Here is a 16349-nt window from a genome sequence, read left to right as displayed (position 1 = left end):
TAATAATTTTCATATCCCCTTAGTATATAAGACTTACTTTTCTCGATAAAAATAAAATGAGGAAGAGAATAAACATTTGTACACTGACCTTTGGAGGAATGTAATCATACTCCTTTGATAAGGCATTGTCTGCTATCGTAGCCCATTTATTACACCAGCGTATCCCTGGCCGATAATTCTGGGTGTTAGCCCCTAACGTATCAAATAGATGGTAAAATCTCTTCGGGATGCTTCTTTTAGACAGCTGCGTGGAGTGTTCAAGAAATGGAGAGGAACAATACTCGTTTGCTTCACGGCTTGCTCTCATCCAGTGCCGAGTACAAGCCCATTAATTTAACTCATCTCTCTCTGTAACTCATCATCTCAATCGATAAAGTTCGCGCAAAAAACTATCGTGTTCCCGCACTTTTTTCACCTTTTGTACATACTTTAAACCCTTTTGTACAAAACGGTGTGGAAAGACCTATTTTCGACGGACCTCTTCTTCTGAAAACGTCAAGCTCCCGTTTTCAGTTAAACGCTCCTTTTTTACAAAACACCGGGATCTACACGAGAATTTTCGAAAACGCCGCCATTTTCATAAGAATTGTTGTCTTGTTCAAGGCCCTCCTAGGCCCCAGTAACCCCACCGTTCGGTAGTTGTGTCTCGCATTTTCGTCTCGATTCACCAATCTCACATTTTAAATTTGTTATCAATGAACTTTTCTAGGCGGCAGATATTTCGTTTTTGTTTTGACTGGGCTGTAATCTGTATGTGTAGAGTTGACATCTTAATTAATTAGACGAAGAATGTCGAATAACACAAGTTGGGCCCTGTCTGAGAAAGGTATGGATTATTCTTAAGCCATTGATCCGTTCAAAGCTGTTTATGCTTTGAGGAAGCAGATTCCAGGTTCTTCCAGATAAAAACAAAATAAATGAATAAATAACTGAACACATAAATAAATAAATAATAAACAATAAAACTGTCTGTAATGTGCAACAACCATACGCAGTAGAGTTTGTAGCTTCATTTTATGTTACAATAGTAATCAGGTGTCCAATTCACATTGGTTGTGACTAGAAAGGATACTCCAAAATAATGTGAAACACTTAGTCATAAAGACTTCTAACTCGCCTAATTAGTATGCTTAACTTTCATAAAAAACGAGTCCTGTAAAGGTAGGTTGTAGAACCTTCTATAAGAGATATTACACATAATGAATTTCAAGATAGGCCCAGTACATCACTGGCATGTGCATAAAGCTGAAACAGGAAAGTTTAGTTCATGCAAATTGAGCCAGAGCAAACAAAATGGTATTAAAGTTATATTTCTGAACGTGACTTATTGTACTGTATTAACCAATGATAACAACATTATTTCCTTCAGAATCATGGAACTCTTCTGGAATCCATGGATGCATTGTTCATAGGTCGCAAAAAAGCAGCTGCCAAAAGTGTGAGGGAACCCCTGTTTGGAACAGCAGTATTTGATAATGAGCTACAGGTTGATGATTTTGTGCAGCAACACCCAACAACCACTGGAGGAAAGGAGGTGTGTAATCGTTAAGCAATATTTGGGAAAATGTACATGTACACAGTACATATTATGGCATTGACTTCTAGATGGTGAAAGGGCATAATATTCTGAGGATACACTATTCAGGCATGTGCCAGGATTTTAATGTTTTCTTTTTTAAAATATTGTTATATCGTAGGAATGTAGTGACTTCATGGCAGGGAATGCAGTCCGTTCAAGATCCCGCTATTCTGCACTCTGTGAAACGGCAATATTTGGGAGAGCTTGCCGCCATGAATTTCCCAAGAGGTTTATCAATATGAAGCAAGGCGAAAGGTTAACTAACATTATTTGCTATCATTTTAGATCGGCATGACTATTCCGGGGGTAGGAGGTTAGGGGTTAGGGTTTGGGGTAGGGAGTGCATGATTTCAAGGGTACCATACCTGAAACAACCCAAACCTTTACAAAATTGATAGCCTACTTAGGCCTAAACACTATGATTTGGATAAATACTAGGCCTCAGTTTAGGATTTTTGTAGAGGTTTGGGTTATTTCAGCTATGATACCCTTCACCACCTAACCCTTCATCCCCTAACCCCCATCCCCGGAATTGTCATGCAGTCTTTCTAAGACAGTATACAATGTAGCTTAATGTCATATTTATGATGTGTTTATTTTCTGTGTATCAATGTGGTCCTGCATATTTTCTTGATGAGTATGTTTAATAATGAACCCATAGAATGCAGTTTTGCAACAAAATGTATCGTAATTTATTTTTGAGAGCATACTCAAGAAAATTCAACCTTAAATAGGAGTTGGTGATAAATGATGGTCCATTAAAGCTGATATACAGTGTATTTAAACATTCCTCATGTAAGATTTGTGTAGCTAATAATATTATGAATTTAAATTGAGAGCCTGTCAGGGTGAAACATTCATGCAAATAATCATGAGCCCCAATAACATCAAATCATTTACACAACACAGGAACACTTAAAATCCTGTGAGACGTTTTTATTGTGGGTGTCTTTTGTTGTTCACACGCCCACAGAGTTGTGTTTAAATTTATTCTAAAATACCAAAATATGGAAATAGCATGCCCTGAGGAATTCTGTAATAATTAGGCAAAAGAGGACGGAGAATAACTTTAATGTGTACAAGATAATTATGTCGCTTTTGGCTGCTCATGAGTTATGTTTTGAATTATTCACTATGTAGGGTTTCATTAAGAATTTACATTCATGTGGAATAATTTGTTTGTCATAGACTTGCTTATCCAGTTTGGATTCTAAACAATCTTTTGGATGAAATACATGTAAGCAGTCAGTCACTTAATGTGTGCATCCTTTATGATGTTGCATGCCTTTTGGAAACTCACCTGCAGGTACAGTACCAATGTCCACTCACTCGTACTGTATTCATGCTGGTCTGTTTTATCTTTACATTAGTAAAAAGTTGCAAATTAATGGTATATTATTTTTTTGTACTGATAAGATAACATGCATTGCTTAGGCTCAAGAGCAGCACCACATTTTGCAGTCTGTTAAGTTGGCAATTCCTATTTTTCATAGTTATGGACACAAAGCGAACTGCCAGGTGTGTGGTTTTTTCATTCCTTGATATATTTTCTTCCTTGAATAATGACCACCATTTAGTGCTAAGGATAAATGAGAATATGCCATGGTGTATTTCTAATGGGATTGCTTTCCTTTGTATTGTTTTATGCTTTGTTTATTTATCCCCAGATTAAGTACAGTCCCCGGAGAGTACCTGGTTTTGGTCTCACTGATTGTGAAGTCCTCGAGAGACTTTGGTCCTATCTTCGAAGATTTGGAAAAATGACAAAGGAGATGTGGCCAAACCATAGGGTTGATGTGCTCTCCGATGCACTGTTGTTTTATGCCAAGAAGAAATCTGCTAACCTAGGTGAATAATACATTTTCTGTGAGTGCAGAAATCCAAATCCAAACCTTAACATCACAATAACCCTTTGTAGGCTTAATGTTGGTTCTTTACTCTAGGGTTAATGCCAAGTTTGAGCTGAACAAGGCTTATTTACAATGACCTGCTTCTTTGTAAACTGTGCCTGTGTAAGCAATCAATAACAATATCATTATACCATCAAATTAGGCAAAACTCGTATTTTTAAGCCCCATTGCTTCTTTTGGCTTAAAATTATTCTGACTCACATTGAGACCTTTCAAAACCTTAGCTAGCACCACGGAGAAAGAATCACGTTTTCTTCAATCAGTACCATGATTTCAGGTCTCTGCTCTACCTGATTTATACACATACACACTCACACTTTATAATTGTGTGCAAACGTTATTGAAGATGACCTCTTCACTTATAGATATATAGGTGAAAGTTTAAAAGTGCAACCGTCTGATCAACAGATATTTTCACACCCAACTAGTGATCAGGAGGACATTGGTTTAAATGCAAATATTTCTTTCAGAGGTTGTCTATCATTGAGTTCCCTTCAATAACTTAGATTCCCTCTCTTTACATATACTGTATTCATCTTTTAGGTAAGCTGTTATCTGATCACATGAAGAGAGCAGTGGTGGTAATTAAAGATTCTGAGGAAGAATTGATTAACCTATTGGCCAGCCTCACAGGTGTGAGATTAATACTCATCCAAACGGAGTCCCTACATCATGTTTCAGTTTCCAAAAGTCTTTATTGAATGATTACATTTGAAAATGAAAAGGCCTATAATAAAAGGTCGTGTTTTTATAAAAGTGGATGTCCACTTACATACTATTCTACCGTAGCTACCTTAGTTTGCATATCACATTCTTCTTTGGTCTTTTTTATGATTTGGTTAATTCTACAAAATCTACTCTTTATCCATCCTTTTCACAAGAAAGAGACTGCTGTTAACCTATATACCTCTTACTAGCCGCGTTATCAGTCCGTGCTGTAAGTAACGGACCAACGGGGAAAACGAGGATTCGTAAACTTACAGCACGGACCGAGAAAGTGATGTTAGTAAGGTATTTAGAATATCTCTGAGGTTAATCCGGCGCGCGTGCAAAGAAACTAGTCGAAGTCAAGCGGACAGTTCAACTGCTACAAAGATTGAACTAAATCGAAAACTAAATCTTCCTGGCTGTTTGAAATAGTTGCTTGCAAGATTCAAACAGTTTTACAAGTTTATGTAGCAGAAACGACATGAAAAACTTGCTAGATAATGTGTTAACGAAATTTTAAATTCAGCGGGCTGTAAAGTGGGCCGTACTGTAGAATACGGCCTGCTTATTTAGCCAATCACAGCCCACGTACTGTTTAAGAGATATAATAATGGACATTATTAAAAACTGGATCATTGGATAATGCAATTTGCGAGTTTTGATTGGCTAAGCATGGGTTATACATACATACATACATACATACATACACACATACACACATACATACATACATACATACATACATACATACATACATACATACATACATACATACATACATACATATACATACCTAAAAGGGTTTTTCAGCTATGAGCCATTATACCATGATCTTCAAACACGGCAAGCATATGCGTGAACTTTTGGGCCCTTTTACTTTTATTTTAGTCTAGTTTTCTATATTTTGGGGGCGTTTTTAATAAAACAATTATTCCACTCGCGCTTGTTGGATATGAGATGATTATGGCCAACTCGGCGCTAGGCGCCTCGCTGGCTATCTATCATCTCATATCCAACGCGCGCTCATGGAATAATTGTTAAATAATGCCTAAAAACCCCTAAATGCGGGCAACCTGTATTAAGCAATCAGTATACCTTTAACGTTGAACGGTTCTCTTGTATGTATTCCGTTACACTTACTTTTTAGCTCCAGTTCGAAGGGAAGAGGTTGCAGCATGGGCAGACCAGGAAGCAGAATGGACAGGAGGCTTAAACAAACCTGTTGAACATCCTTCGTGGACACATGGTTATGTAATATACTTGAAAATGTACTATGAAATCTGAGCCAAGTGGGAGCAAGAATCCGAACCTGAAAAATTGCAGCAACTGTATGCTCAAATGAACAAGTATGTTTGATATTTCTTAACCCTATGAATCCCAAAAACACCACTTACAGATCGTGCCTTTAGTCAACTTTCCTACTAGTTGATGGGTGATCATGTTGGTCCTAACAGGTTGATAACCGCCTCACCACGAAAAACTTTGGCTTCCTGATCCACACTTCACAATTTTGTACTGTATTAAACTTTCATTTCCATAAACGTTTTCACGTGAATACGAACGCAAACCTAATTGACCATTTTCAACATTGGTGGCCACGAGCCCATATGAGTAGAAGAGTAGTGAGTAGCACACAGTAACAGATATGTTCAATTTGCTGTTTTCCCTCCTCTTTTCACCTGATCACGTAGACCTACCAGAAAACATTACGTGTAGGATATGCTGTATTTATGTATAATTAGGAAATATGCCTTGAATTCCCTTCAGTAGGAAGTGTGTTCCGCATGCTTCCTTACATATAGAAGTGCAATTTAGCCTCTTTCTCACCTGATGAATTTCATTAAAGTAACAATTGTAATGTATGGCTTTTTATCAGGTTGGAACGTGTTCTGGTAGATTTAGAGTATAAGAATGACGTCACTCGTCGGTGGACCACTTCTAGTGAGGAATACAAAATCGCGCGAGATGCTGCCTCTGACCGAAGTAAAAAGGCTGCTTTGATAAACCTACATGCCAAAGTTATTGAGCGGTGGTTCCTATTAAGTTTAAAGGCAAAATATGCAGGTAAGATAATCCATACCCTCTTTGAGCTCATGTACCTGCAACACAATAGCAAGAAAAACATACCTTTACCATATAAATTGTGTTATGAAGCCCTTCGTTGTTCGTAGGTTTCCTGTTTTCCTTATCGACGATTGATACCAAACAATTTACCTCTTAAAGGTTATTAATTTATTACTGCGTCACTGTTGCTAGACGAACTTTTGAATGGTGGTAGCAAAAAAAATGCGTATTGGTTGCTTTCCATATAGGTTTGTGAGGTAATGCAAATGCCATACCAATTATCGAAGAGCATTTTACGCAATCCGTTTTGAGTCAATCATATCTACTTAATAACTGAGAGTGAGGTAGTTACAGCAAGATCTCGAATTGAGGCCTTGCTGTCGCTCGATCAACACAGCTAGGCCGAGGTTTGAGATTTTGCTGTAACGACCGAACACTCCAGGTTATTAAGTTGTTTAATATAGCTAACAGAACGGTAGCCGTCCTCGTCGTCCTTGCTTAGGCTCACTAATTCCTAGTAAGAAACAAGTAGTTTACCGTTGTGTGATACCCCTTTCTAGACTCTAGTAGGCACTTAAAATTAAAAGTGCTTACAAAATCCCTTGCGAAGTTGTATATGCATGGATTCTGGACTCTAGCGCTTTGCAGTTGGTTACTGAATATAGTAATAACAGTTCGTTTTAAGGGTGCTTCCATGCAATTCATGAGATGCTGCATATATTTTGTCATCCTCTTCTTCTGACTATCTTTTCACCTGACCTCTTCAATACTTCTTTTTTTTTCCAGATGGTCATGCTCTTTCCAAACGGCTTTCAAAGCAGGTTACACAAGCCACAAAATCTGTGCGCACTGCTCTCGATAATTTCAACCGCCTGGATTGCAGCCCTGGTTGGTTATTGGCGCGATCCCTTGAGTTCGACCAAGTAAAGAACTTGGAAGCAGACGTGTGGCTAAGAAGTGAATTAATCAGTTCAGCCTCGTCAGAAGTCCCAATATCGGTCAAACGGAGGGCTATTGACTTGTTTCATTTGCTCGATCGAGGAAAAGAAGAATTGGACTTGCTTCAGGAAGAAATGAAGAACACAGTAGAGCACTTTACCTGCCAACATAGAACCCTTACCACCTTGACATTAGATTCTAATATTTCTTCTTTATCTAAAGAGGCGAAAGGCAAAAATGTGTTCTTTAAAATGAAACTGTTATCTGTTGAAGGACAACTTTTAGAGCTTCATAATTTGTTCAAAGGTTGCATTGAAATCTCAATTCCAAGCTTTGTTTTTGACCAGGAGAGTATTCCTGTGAACAGTGATCGTGAAGGGGATGAAGATATTGATGCCTCTGACGCGTTGCTGTGTCTTCCAGAAAGTGTAGATGATGCTCTGTTCAGTGAATCTGAATGCGAGAGTGATTTAGGCGATGAATTACATGACGATAGAGACAGTGCTTTTTTCAGTTTTTCTGGAACTTAGTATTACTTACGTTTCGTTTCCATTGACTTGACTTTGCTTTCAAGATATATGTTTTGTTAATTTAGATCAGAAAGATCTTTGTAATCAAAAATGGCAAATCAAACATTTATTTTTCTGCTTTCTTCCAATAATATTTTGAATGTGTAAAGCACCCAACGAAAATATAGTTCAAAACCACTTAAACATAGCATTGTTAAACGTATGTTAGTATTTTAACGGTAGATATAGGCATATTTTTATCCCCTAAAAATTTTTCATCTGTTTGGATTTTCCCAGGAGAGCTGAAAGTCCAGTGATCCGAAAATTATAGGGATCAAAACTTACCATTTCGAAAATTTTAGCCTGAAAAAATGCTCCCGAAAGTACTAGGTGACCTTTTTAGGGTAAAAATCCGTTAAAAATGGGCGATTGTACCATTTTTCAGATGTTCGAAAATCCAAGGAGAGTCAGGCAAGCAAGAACTTTTACAACAAATGTTCCGAAAATTTTAGATCTCAAATCGTCTTCCGAACAGATATTTTCCGAAAGTTGAAGTTGGGTGCCCCTGATTGTTTGTGAGTAGTATACGTTACTTTCAACTAGACCCATCTATCAAGAATTTCAAACTAGTAGTATTGGACCATTAAATAAAAATGAGCACTTCAACCTCGTTCCCAGAGTCCCTTTCTTCTAAATTCCCATAATTAACCCCGTTTTTCAACATATCTCATACCCTCCACGCGATGCCGATTCAGAATAGAACAACACACTTTGGAAAACGGGGTCAATTATAGGAATTTAGAAGGAAATCCAACATATCTAATACCCTCCACGCGATGTCAATTCTAAGTAAAAAACACAAAATGAAAAACGGGGTTAACTAAGGGAATTCATCAGAAAATCCAGCATATCGCATACCAAACAAGCGATGCTGATAGACAATAGAACAACACACTTTGAAAAACGGGGTTAACTAAGGGAATTCATCAGAAAATCCAGCATATCGCATACGCTCCACGTGATGCCAATGGCCAATTAAAAAACACAAAATGAAAAACTGGGTCAATTATGGGAATTTAGATGAAAATTCAACATATCTTATACCCTTCATGCGGTGTAATCTCCAATGATACACCATACACTAAAAAGTGGGGTCCATTATGGAAAATTACCCGAAAATGCAACATATCGCATACGCTCCACAAGATGTCAAGCCCATATTTTAAAAACAATTGAATTTTCTTTAAAATTCCCATAATAAACCCCGTTTTCAACATATCTCATACCCTTCACGCGATGCCGATTAACAATAGAAAAACAAACTTTGAAAAACGGGGTCAATTATGTGAACTAAGAAGGAAATGCAACATATCGCATACACTCCACGCGATGGCAATCCTCAACTAAAAAACACAAAATGAAAAAAGGGGTTAATTATGGGAATTCAGAAGAAAATTCAACATATCTTATACCCTCCACGCGATGTAATCTGCAATGATACAACATACACTGAAAAAGGGGGTGAATTATGGAAAATTAGAAGAAAATATTCAACATATCGCATACACTCCATGCGATGTCAATCCTCAACTAAAAAACACAAAATGAAAAAAGGGGTTAATTATGGGAATTTAAAGGAAATTCAACATATATTTAATCCCCTTCCCGCGAAGCCGATACACAATAGAACAACACACTGAACAACTTGATTTTTCTGCTATTTTTCCATAATGGACTCCATTTTTAAGATTATATGTTGCATCTTTGTTGATTACATCGCGTGGAGGGTATAAGATATGTTGACTTTCCTTCTTAATTACCATAATTAACCCCGTTCTTCTTTTCGTGTTTTTTACTTGAGGATTGACATCGCGTGGAGGGTAATAGATATATGCTTTGATTTTCTGATAAATTCCCATAATTTGCCACGTTTTTTCAAAGTGTGTTGTTCTATTGTCGATCAGGATCGCGTGTTTGGTATGCAATATGTTGAAAAACGGGGTTAATTATGGGAATTTAGATGACAATTCAACATATTGCATACGCTCCACGCCCAGTTAAAAACACAAAATGAAAAACGGGGTTAATTATAGGAATTCAGAAGAAAACACAACATATCTTATACCCTCCACAGGATGTACTCTGCAATGATGCTAGATACACTGAAAAAGGGGGTGCATTATGGAAAATTAGAAGAAAAAAATCAACATATCGCATAAACTCCACGCGATGTCAATCCTCAACTAAAAAACACAAAATGAAAAATGGGGATAATTATGGGAATTTAAAAGGAAATTCAATACCCTCACAATAGAACAACACACTGAACAACATGAATTTTCTGGTAATTTTCCATAAAGGACCCCCTTTTTCAGAGTATATGTTGCATCATTGGAGATTACATGGAAGGTTACGAGATATGTTGGATTTTCTGATAAAGTCCCATAATTGACCTCGTTTTTCGAAGTATGTTTTTTTATTGTCGATCAGTATCGTTTGTTTGTATGAGATATTTTGCATTTTCTTATAATTTAGAATAATGGATCCCTTTTTCAGTGTATGTTGTTTCATTGGAGATTATATCGCCTGGAGGGTATACGATATATTGAATAATCCTCTAAATTCCCATGATTAACCCCGGTTTTCTTTTTTTTTTTTTAATTGCGGATTGCCATCGCGTGGAGGGTATGAGATATGTTGAATTTTCTTCTAAATTCCCATAATTAATCCCGTTTTTCCTTTTTTGTTTTTTAATGAGGTATTGACATCGCGTGGAGGGTATGCGATAAGTTAAAATTTCTTCTAATTTTCCGTAATGGACCCCTTTTTTAGTGTATGTTGTTTAATTGGAGAATACATCGCGCGGAGGGTATAACGTATGTTTGATTTTCTCAGTTCTAAATTCCCATAATTAACGTCGTTTTTAATTTTTTTTTAAATGGGGGATTGACATCGCGTGGAGGGCATGAGATATGCTGGATATTCTTCTAAATGCCCATAATTGACCCCAGTTTTGAGTGTGTTTTGTTTCCTTGGGGATCGACATCGTGTGGAGGATATAGGTCTTTTTTTTTCTCCTCACTGAATTCCCAGTGACGTTTTCTAAGCTTGGTAGGTCAAAGTTAGGCTATTAATCTCTAATAGGCCATTTTCGAAATATCAATATTCCGCTTGATAGAGAGGTAGAGAGGACAAAAACAATAGAATCATGTTGCAAGGAATATGAAAGATATTAGCATATCATCCACTTTTCTTTGCCTTTGTCCCCTAAAACTCTCTTTCAAGTTGAATTTTAATACATTGAAAGTGGCCTAATGAAAGCCTTTCAAAAGCCAGGTCGTATTCATATTTGCCGGGCAACCGGTTATGAATAATTAATGCTGTCTCGGCATTCTGTGCGATGTTTTATTGAACATTATAAATACAGTTTTGAGCGTTCGTCCTCAGCGACGCTGGGTAGTTACTTATTTAAAAGGACAATGAAGGCAACAGATTATGGTCAAGTTGAAGTCCATTTGATTCTATTATATATTGACCTAAATATCTTGCTAATTACAAATGTTACAAAATTTCATGTTTTTCCTATCAATTAATTTTTTAAAAAAATGCAAGTATGTCACTGGTAAGACTTGCATTTTACATTTAACGTTAATACATTTGTAACTTTTGAAGGCTAATACGCCAGTTATAAAGGCGGGTGAACTAAAAAAAGAATGTACTTTTAAAATATATAGAAAGTGGTTTGTTAGCTTATACAAATCATAGAATGATAATCATTCATAAGATAATTAAATAAAATGAAAGGTCAAGTGGCACAACAGACCAAATGGATTCCGCAATCCTTCTCTCAGCATTGCTATCACGCATGCGTGTTACCTAAATACCGCTTTGAAAATTCCTGTGATATTACTCGGATCGACACAAAGCTCTGGGAAGCTCTGTGTAGGAGAACATGCGCTGTAGGGTTCTTATAGCCAAAAATTGGCTATTTGAACCTTACGGCGCCTGCTCACTCCTCGCGCTAACATGAATGCACCAATTAGAGACGCTTTTGATTGTTCTACACGAAAACCAATAAGAGGACACTTTGTTTCAGGGTTCCCAAGAGCTCTTCTCTCCCTCGGTCAAGAAAAGAGCTCTGGGGTCGAGATTGATTACTTTCTGTGAACGAAATTCATACCATGCGTTTTCGGCAGGTTTGTTCGAAATCTGATTTATATGGGTAACTCACGAGGGAATTTGTCACTTTTTTTGGAATTCAAGCCACGAAACCGCGGGAGATTCAAACTTGGACTAAGCGTCGAGCATAGCTTTCTTTTACTATGATCTAGCCCTCTAGAGAGAGTGTTGTCTAATTAGACTGAAGCATAATTAGTTACAATTACTTACACTGAACAAGGACACATCCCGAATAATTTACATAGTTATATCGCAAATTATGTAGATTTAATAGTCGATTTGCAAGATGGCGTCATTTTACTACGTATACTAGAATGTTTTGGGGCAATGCTTTGTTATTCAGATTGTTCTATTCATGTCTTAAGTTTTCCTGTCAGTCGTCTTCGGAGTCGGTATCGTCGACTGCATTAGCTTTTCTCTGGTGACCTGTGAATAACCGCTCGGCCACTTGCCTCGAGCAGCCTTCTTTGACCATTACGGCGTACACCAATGCCTGAAACGAATAACAAGTATCGCGCATGTAGGTTCTATTGTTCAAGTGTCAATCAGGGCTTTTGACGAGACTAGTATAAAGGAAACCAACCTCTGGGAGTAGAACTGAAAGTAGGTAGCTTATCATCCTGGTGTTGCTATCTTTGAAATCTGGCCAGAACTCCGGCAAAACTGCTTTCAATTCGTTTGTAAGCCTCCTTGTCTAAGAATGCAATAAAAGCGATGAAATCAATAACGAAAACAAAAAACGATGACCATGACGATTGTGATAATGATGATGATTAGTATTATTGTTACTATCATTATTATTAGTATTATTATTATTAGTATAATAATAACTTTATTTCCATGATAAAAATATTTACAAACATTAAAATATCTCCAAAAGGTAAGAACTATAAATTTACAAGCAATTAAGTATTTCTCTGTTTTAAAACTTCAAAAAAAGAAAATAATAATAATAATAATAATAATAATAACAAACTTTATTGAGCACTCTTTCATACAAACTTGAATCTTACATGTATCTGGTAAAAATAAATAAATAATAATAATAATGATAATGATAAAACTCAAATTAAATTAAAAATTTAAATGCCGGCGGTGGCGACATTAATCCGGCAATCGTCAAGAGAGTCTCCTATATTCCGGAAAGGTACTCGGGACCCTCTTACGCACGCATGTACTGATCTTAAGAGTTCAAATGAGATGACAGTTCTGAGCCAATTAATGACGTTGTTATAGGGCTCACCGTCCTTCTGTACTAACTTGTCTGCTAAGTGCTTAAGAAATCGTTGGCACTCATTTCCCATCCCACCGTTCGTTCCGAAAACCAAGGGTGTAAAGGATCCCATCTCGACCTCAAGCACTCGTTGCTGATATTTCCGCTTTTTCTCCTCTTCTTGGTCTTTAAAGACTTCGGATGTCGGCTTGCTCTGGTTACATTTGGAGTTAACATGCGTGACCCTGACGTCGAAAAATGCTGTAACTCCTCTAGACCAGAAATCTCCCGCCTTGATGTCTAAACGTGCCTCTGAGCTGGTAACTGCGCTTCTAAGATGCATCCGTTCGTTGTCAAGAGGTAATAATAATTATTATTATTATTATTATTATGAGATTCTCTCCAGCTTTCAATTCTTGCTGGGTGTTCTATGCCACGTCTCAGCTCCTTCCCGCAGCCCAGAGACGCATCACCTGGTGTATCCGTCCTACTTCGAAAGCTAACTCCTGGTATCGCTCAATTTTCCAAGCCTCAGTCGTCATTATTATTATTATTATTATTATTATTATTTGAAAGAAGAGAGATAGAAACAGGAACCATACAAAGATCTTGTGAGAGAAATGTCACGGCTTTAGACACCAAAGGTACAAGTTTAAACAGTTATTACGGGAGCACTAAATGTGATACGAAAGATATAGAAGAGGATTTAAATCAGGTTCAGAAATAAACTTAAGTGTGCACGTTGTATAAGGGTTTCCATTTTGAGAAGGTTTCGAGACGAGAATGGACTCTTAATATACATTATTCCTGGACAATTATTATCTGTGAGATGTATGTGGTTATTATTATTATTATTATTATTATTATTGTTGTTGTTGTTGTTGTTGTTGTTATTATTATCATCATTATTATTATTATTAGTGTAAGTATCAGTATTATTGTTAGCGTTATTGGAGTTGAACAATAGGTATAAAGAATTCGATAACTTCTTGCCAATTAACTTACCATTGATGAGGAAAAATACGTTGTACAGTCACAACTCAAGTTGAGGAGCTCTACCCTTTTGTTGTTATTAAAGAGACTATGTCTGGTGCTTGTGAAATTGCCAAACAGGATGCCTTTAATATGATTCTATTAACAAAATCAAAAAAAGTAACAATAATAATAACAATAATATTAATACACGTCAAGATGTTGATGTAAAAAATAAAATATTGTAGGTAACAGTTGTTACCTTTAAACCTTTAAGTTCGGGGCACTGCATGAAAGACATTCCTGATAGGTAATTCCTGTTTAAAACCAAACCATATGGTCAGTGTTAAAATAGGGAAACGTGACACCTCCATTTAATACGTGAATGTAAACTGCTGTTGATACACAAGTAAGGGAAAAAGCACACATTACGTATCAACCCTTAAAAATGACGCGTAGTCAACGTAGAAGGTATTAGACATCACTCAACCACCAAAAAGGATGAAGCAATTGTAGCAAAGAATGGAGTCATTGATCAAAGACAACCGTGATGTTCCTTTTGGGGATAATGCACTGAAGATGTCTCTTGCATGAAACGTGTGACCCATGCTGCTTCGCTGATTCAGTGCTATTTTCTCTACATAGGTACAAGAATATTCACTTAGTATGCTTATCTACCTATCCGAGTCAGATGTTGTGAATCGCTAACAAGGCAACGGTATGTTGAAACCTTGGACTTAGCGTAAATTTAATAGATGAATGACATTGACAGGCACTAGCAAGGGGTACAACATACTACACATCTAACCGGCAGTTCCCTCGAAGAAGACGGCAAAGTAATTTTCGAATACTTACGATCTGTTTATCTCCCGGACATTGCAGCCACAATTGTTGTCTCCAGAGGGAGCTATTCTGACTCCCACGCACTCAAAATGAAACCACTTCTCACATTTTTCACAAAATATCCAATTCTGGGTTTTGACTTTTTTTCTATCTGGAATTTTCTGACAGAGGAATGCTGCACATCGTCCGTCCGTGTCCTGTCTTTGTTCATCTCTCTTCCGTTTTCTATTTCCTCTTCTTAAGGGGCCAGTCGACGTAGAGACTGTTGGTCCAGCGGTTGTGGAGGCTGATGATGTTGTTGATATTGAGATAGATGATCTAGCGGATGCGGAGGCTGATGGTGCAGTGGATACTGAGACTGATGATGTAGTGAATGTGGAGGCTGATGGTGCAGTGGATATTGCGGTCGATGATCCAGTGGATGTAGACCCTGATGATTGAGTGGAAATTGATTCTTATGATCCAGCACATTTGGTGGCTGATGATGGAGTGGAAATTGAGAGTGATGATCCAGTGGATGTGGAGTCTGATGATGCAGTGGGTATTGAGGTTGATGATCCAGTGGATGTAGAGGCTGATGGTGCAGTGCATATTGCGGTCGATGATCCAGTGGATGTAGAGGCTGATGATGGAGTGGAAATTGAGGCTAATGATCCAGCGCATGTGGTGGCTGACGATGGAGTGGAAATTGAGAATGATGATCCAGTGGATGTGGAGGCTGATGATGCAGTGGGTATTGAGGTTGATGATCCAGTTGATGTAGAGGCTGATGGTGCAGTGGATATTGAGGCTAATGATCCAGCGTATGTGGTGGCTCATGTTGGGGTGGAAATGGATGTTACCGAAAATGATGTTGATGATGATGCTGTGAATGAAGGGACTGGTGATGCAGTTGACATTGAGGCTGATGATGACGTGGATGTACAAGATGATGAGGAAAAAGTCATCGGAGATGATGATGTAGATGATGACATGGTAGTAATCGGAGTCTGTGCCGGAGCTGGGCTATTCATTTTGAAAATAATCTGATTTTGTAAAGAAATAATTTTCTTCAGATTAGCTACCCCGTAGCTAGACGGGTGCTTGAACGGGATCGTTCCCATATTTAAAACATCCAAGGAAATGACTTTGTTAGCGACATCCTTGTATGGAACCTTGCTGTTCATCTTTCCACAGGCTTCACCTAGAAAACACAAAAGAAATGATAATGGTAGTAGGGATCCTGTGTTTTAAAGGACGGGAGATGTTAAACTATAACTATGATTGAATCGTATCAGTTTATGTCATGAATGACGTATCTGGGCAGACATCTAGAAATAGCGGTTACTTACTATATTTAATGTTAAATAATTGAATGACTTTGCGCCGCAATTCCCCTTTCTCAGACTGGGGGAGCTCTCACCCTCTCTTTCCTCGGTGTCCCTAAGAGAAAA

General features: G+C 37.6%; 3 protein-coding genes across 3 annotated transcripts; 2 read left to right on the top strand and 1 right to left on the bottom strand.

Moving 5' to 3' along the window:
* The first annotated feature begins 2771 nt into the window (after window positions 1-2771).
* LOC138042004 (uncharacterized) lies at window positions 2772-7837 on the top strand. Its single transcript, XM_068887733.1, has 7 exons — window positions 2772-2885; window positions 2996-3097; window positions 3247-3427; window positions 4033-4122; window positions 5345-5543; window positions 6074-6261; window positions 7048-7837. Exons 5-7 carry the CDS (start codon window positions 5536-5538, stop codon window positions 7728-7730), a joined length of 879 nt encoding a protein of 292 aa, XP_068743834.1. The 5' UTR covers window positions 2772-2885; window positions 2996-3097; window positions 3247-3427; window positions 4033-4122; window positions 5345-5535; the 3' UTR covers window positions 7731-7837.
* Window positions 7838-10196: 2359 nt separating this feature from the next.
* On the bottom strand, window positions 10197-15192 carry LOC138042005 (uncharacterized). The gene is made up of 5 exons (XM_068887734.1): window positions 14929-15192; window positions 14336-14390; window positions 14107-14232; window positions 12472-12582; window positions 10197-12381 (listed from the first exon to the last, which is right to left on the bottom strand). The coding sequence occupies exons 2-5, from the start codon at window positions 14372-14374 to the stop codon at window positions 12262-12264; spliced, it is 396 nt and encodes a 131-aa protein (XP_068743835.1). The 5' UTR covers window positions 14375-14390; window positions 14929-15192; the 3' UTR covers window positions 10197-12261.
* Window positions 15193-15241: 49 nt separating this feature from the next.
* Window positions 15242-15945, top strand: LOC138039742 (chloride intracellular channel protein 6-like). Its single transcript, XM_068885592.1, has 2 exons — window positions 15242-15256; window positions 15418-15945. The coding sequence occupies exons 1-2, from the start codon at window positions 15242-15244 to the stop codon at window positions 15943-15945; spliced, it is 543 nt and encodes a 180-aa protein (XP_068741693.1).
* Window positions 15946-16349: the final 404 nt, after the last annotated feature.

Source organism: Montipora capricornis, chromosome 3, assembly GCF_036669925.1.
Source record: "Montipora capricornis isolate CH-2021 chromosome 3, ASM3666992v2, whole genome shotgun sequence".
Taxonomy (NCBI): domain Eukaryota; kingdom Metazoa; phylum Cnidaria; class Anthozoa; order Scleractinia; family Acroporidae; genus Montipora; species Montipora capricornis.
The sequence above is the reverse complement of the archived record's forward strand: the minus strand, read 5'-3'. Positions and strand labels throughout refer to the sequence as shown.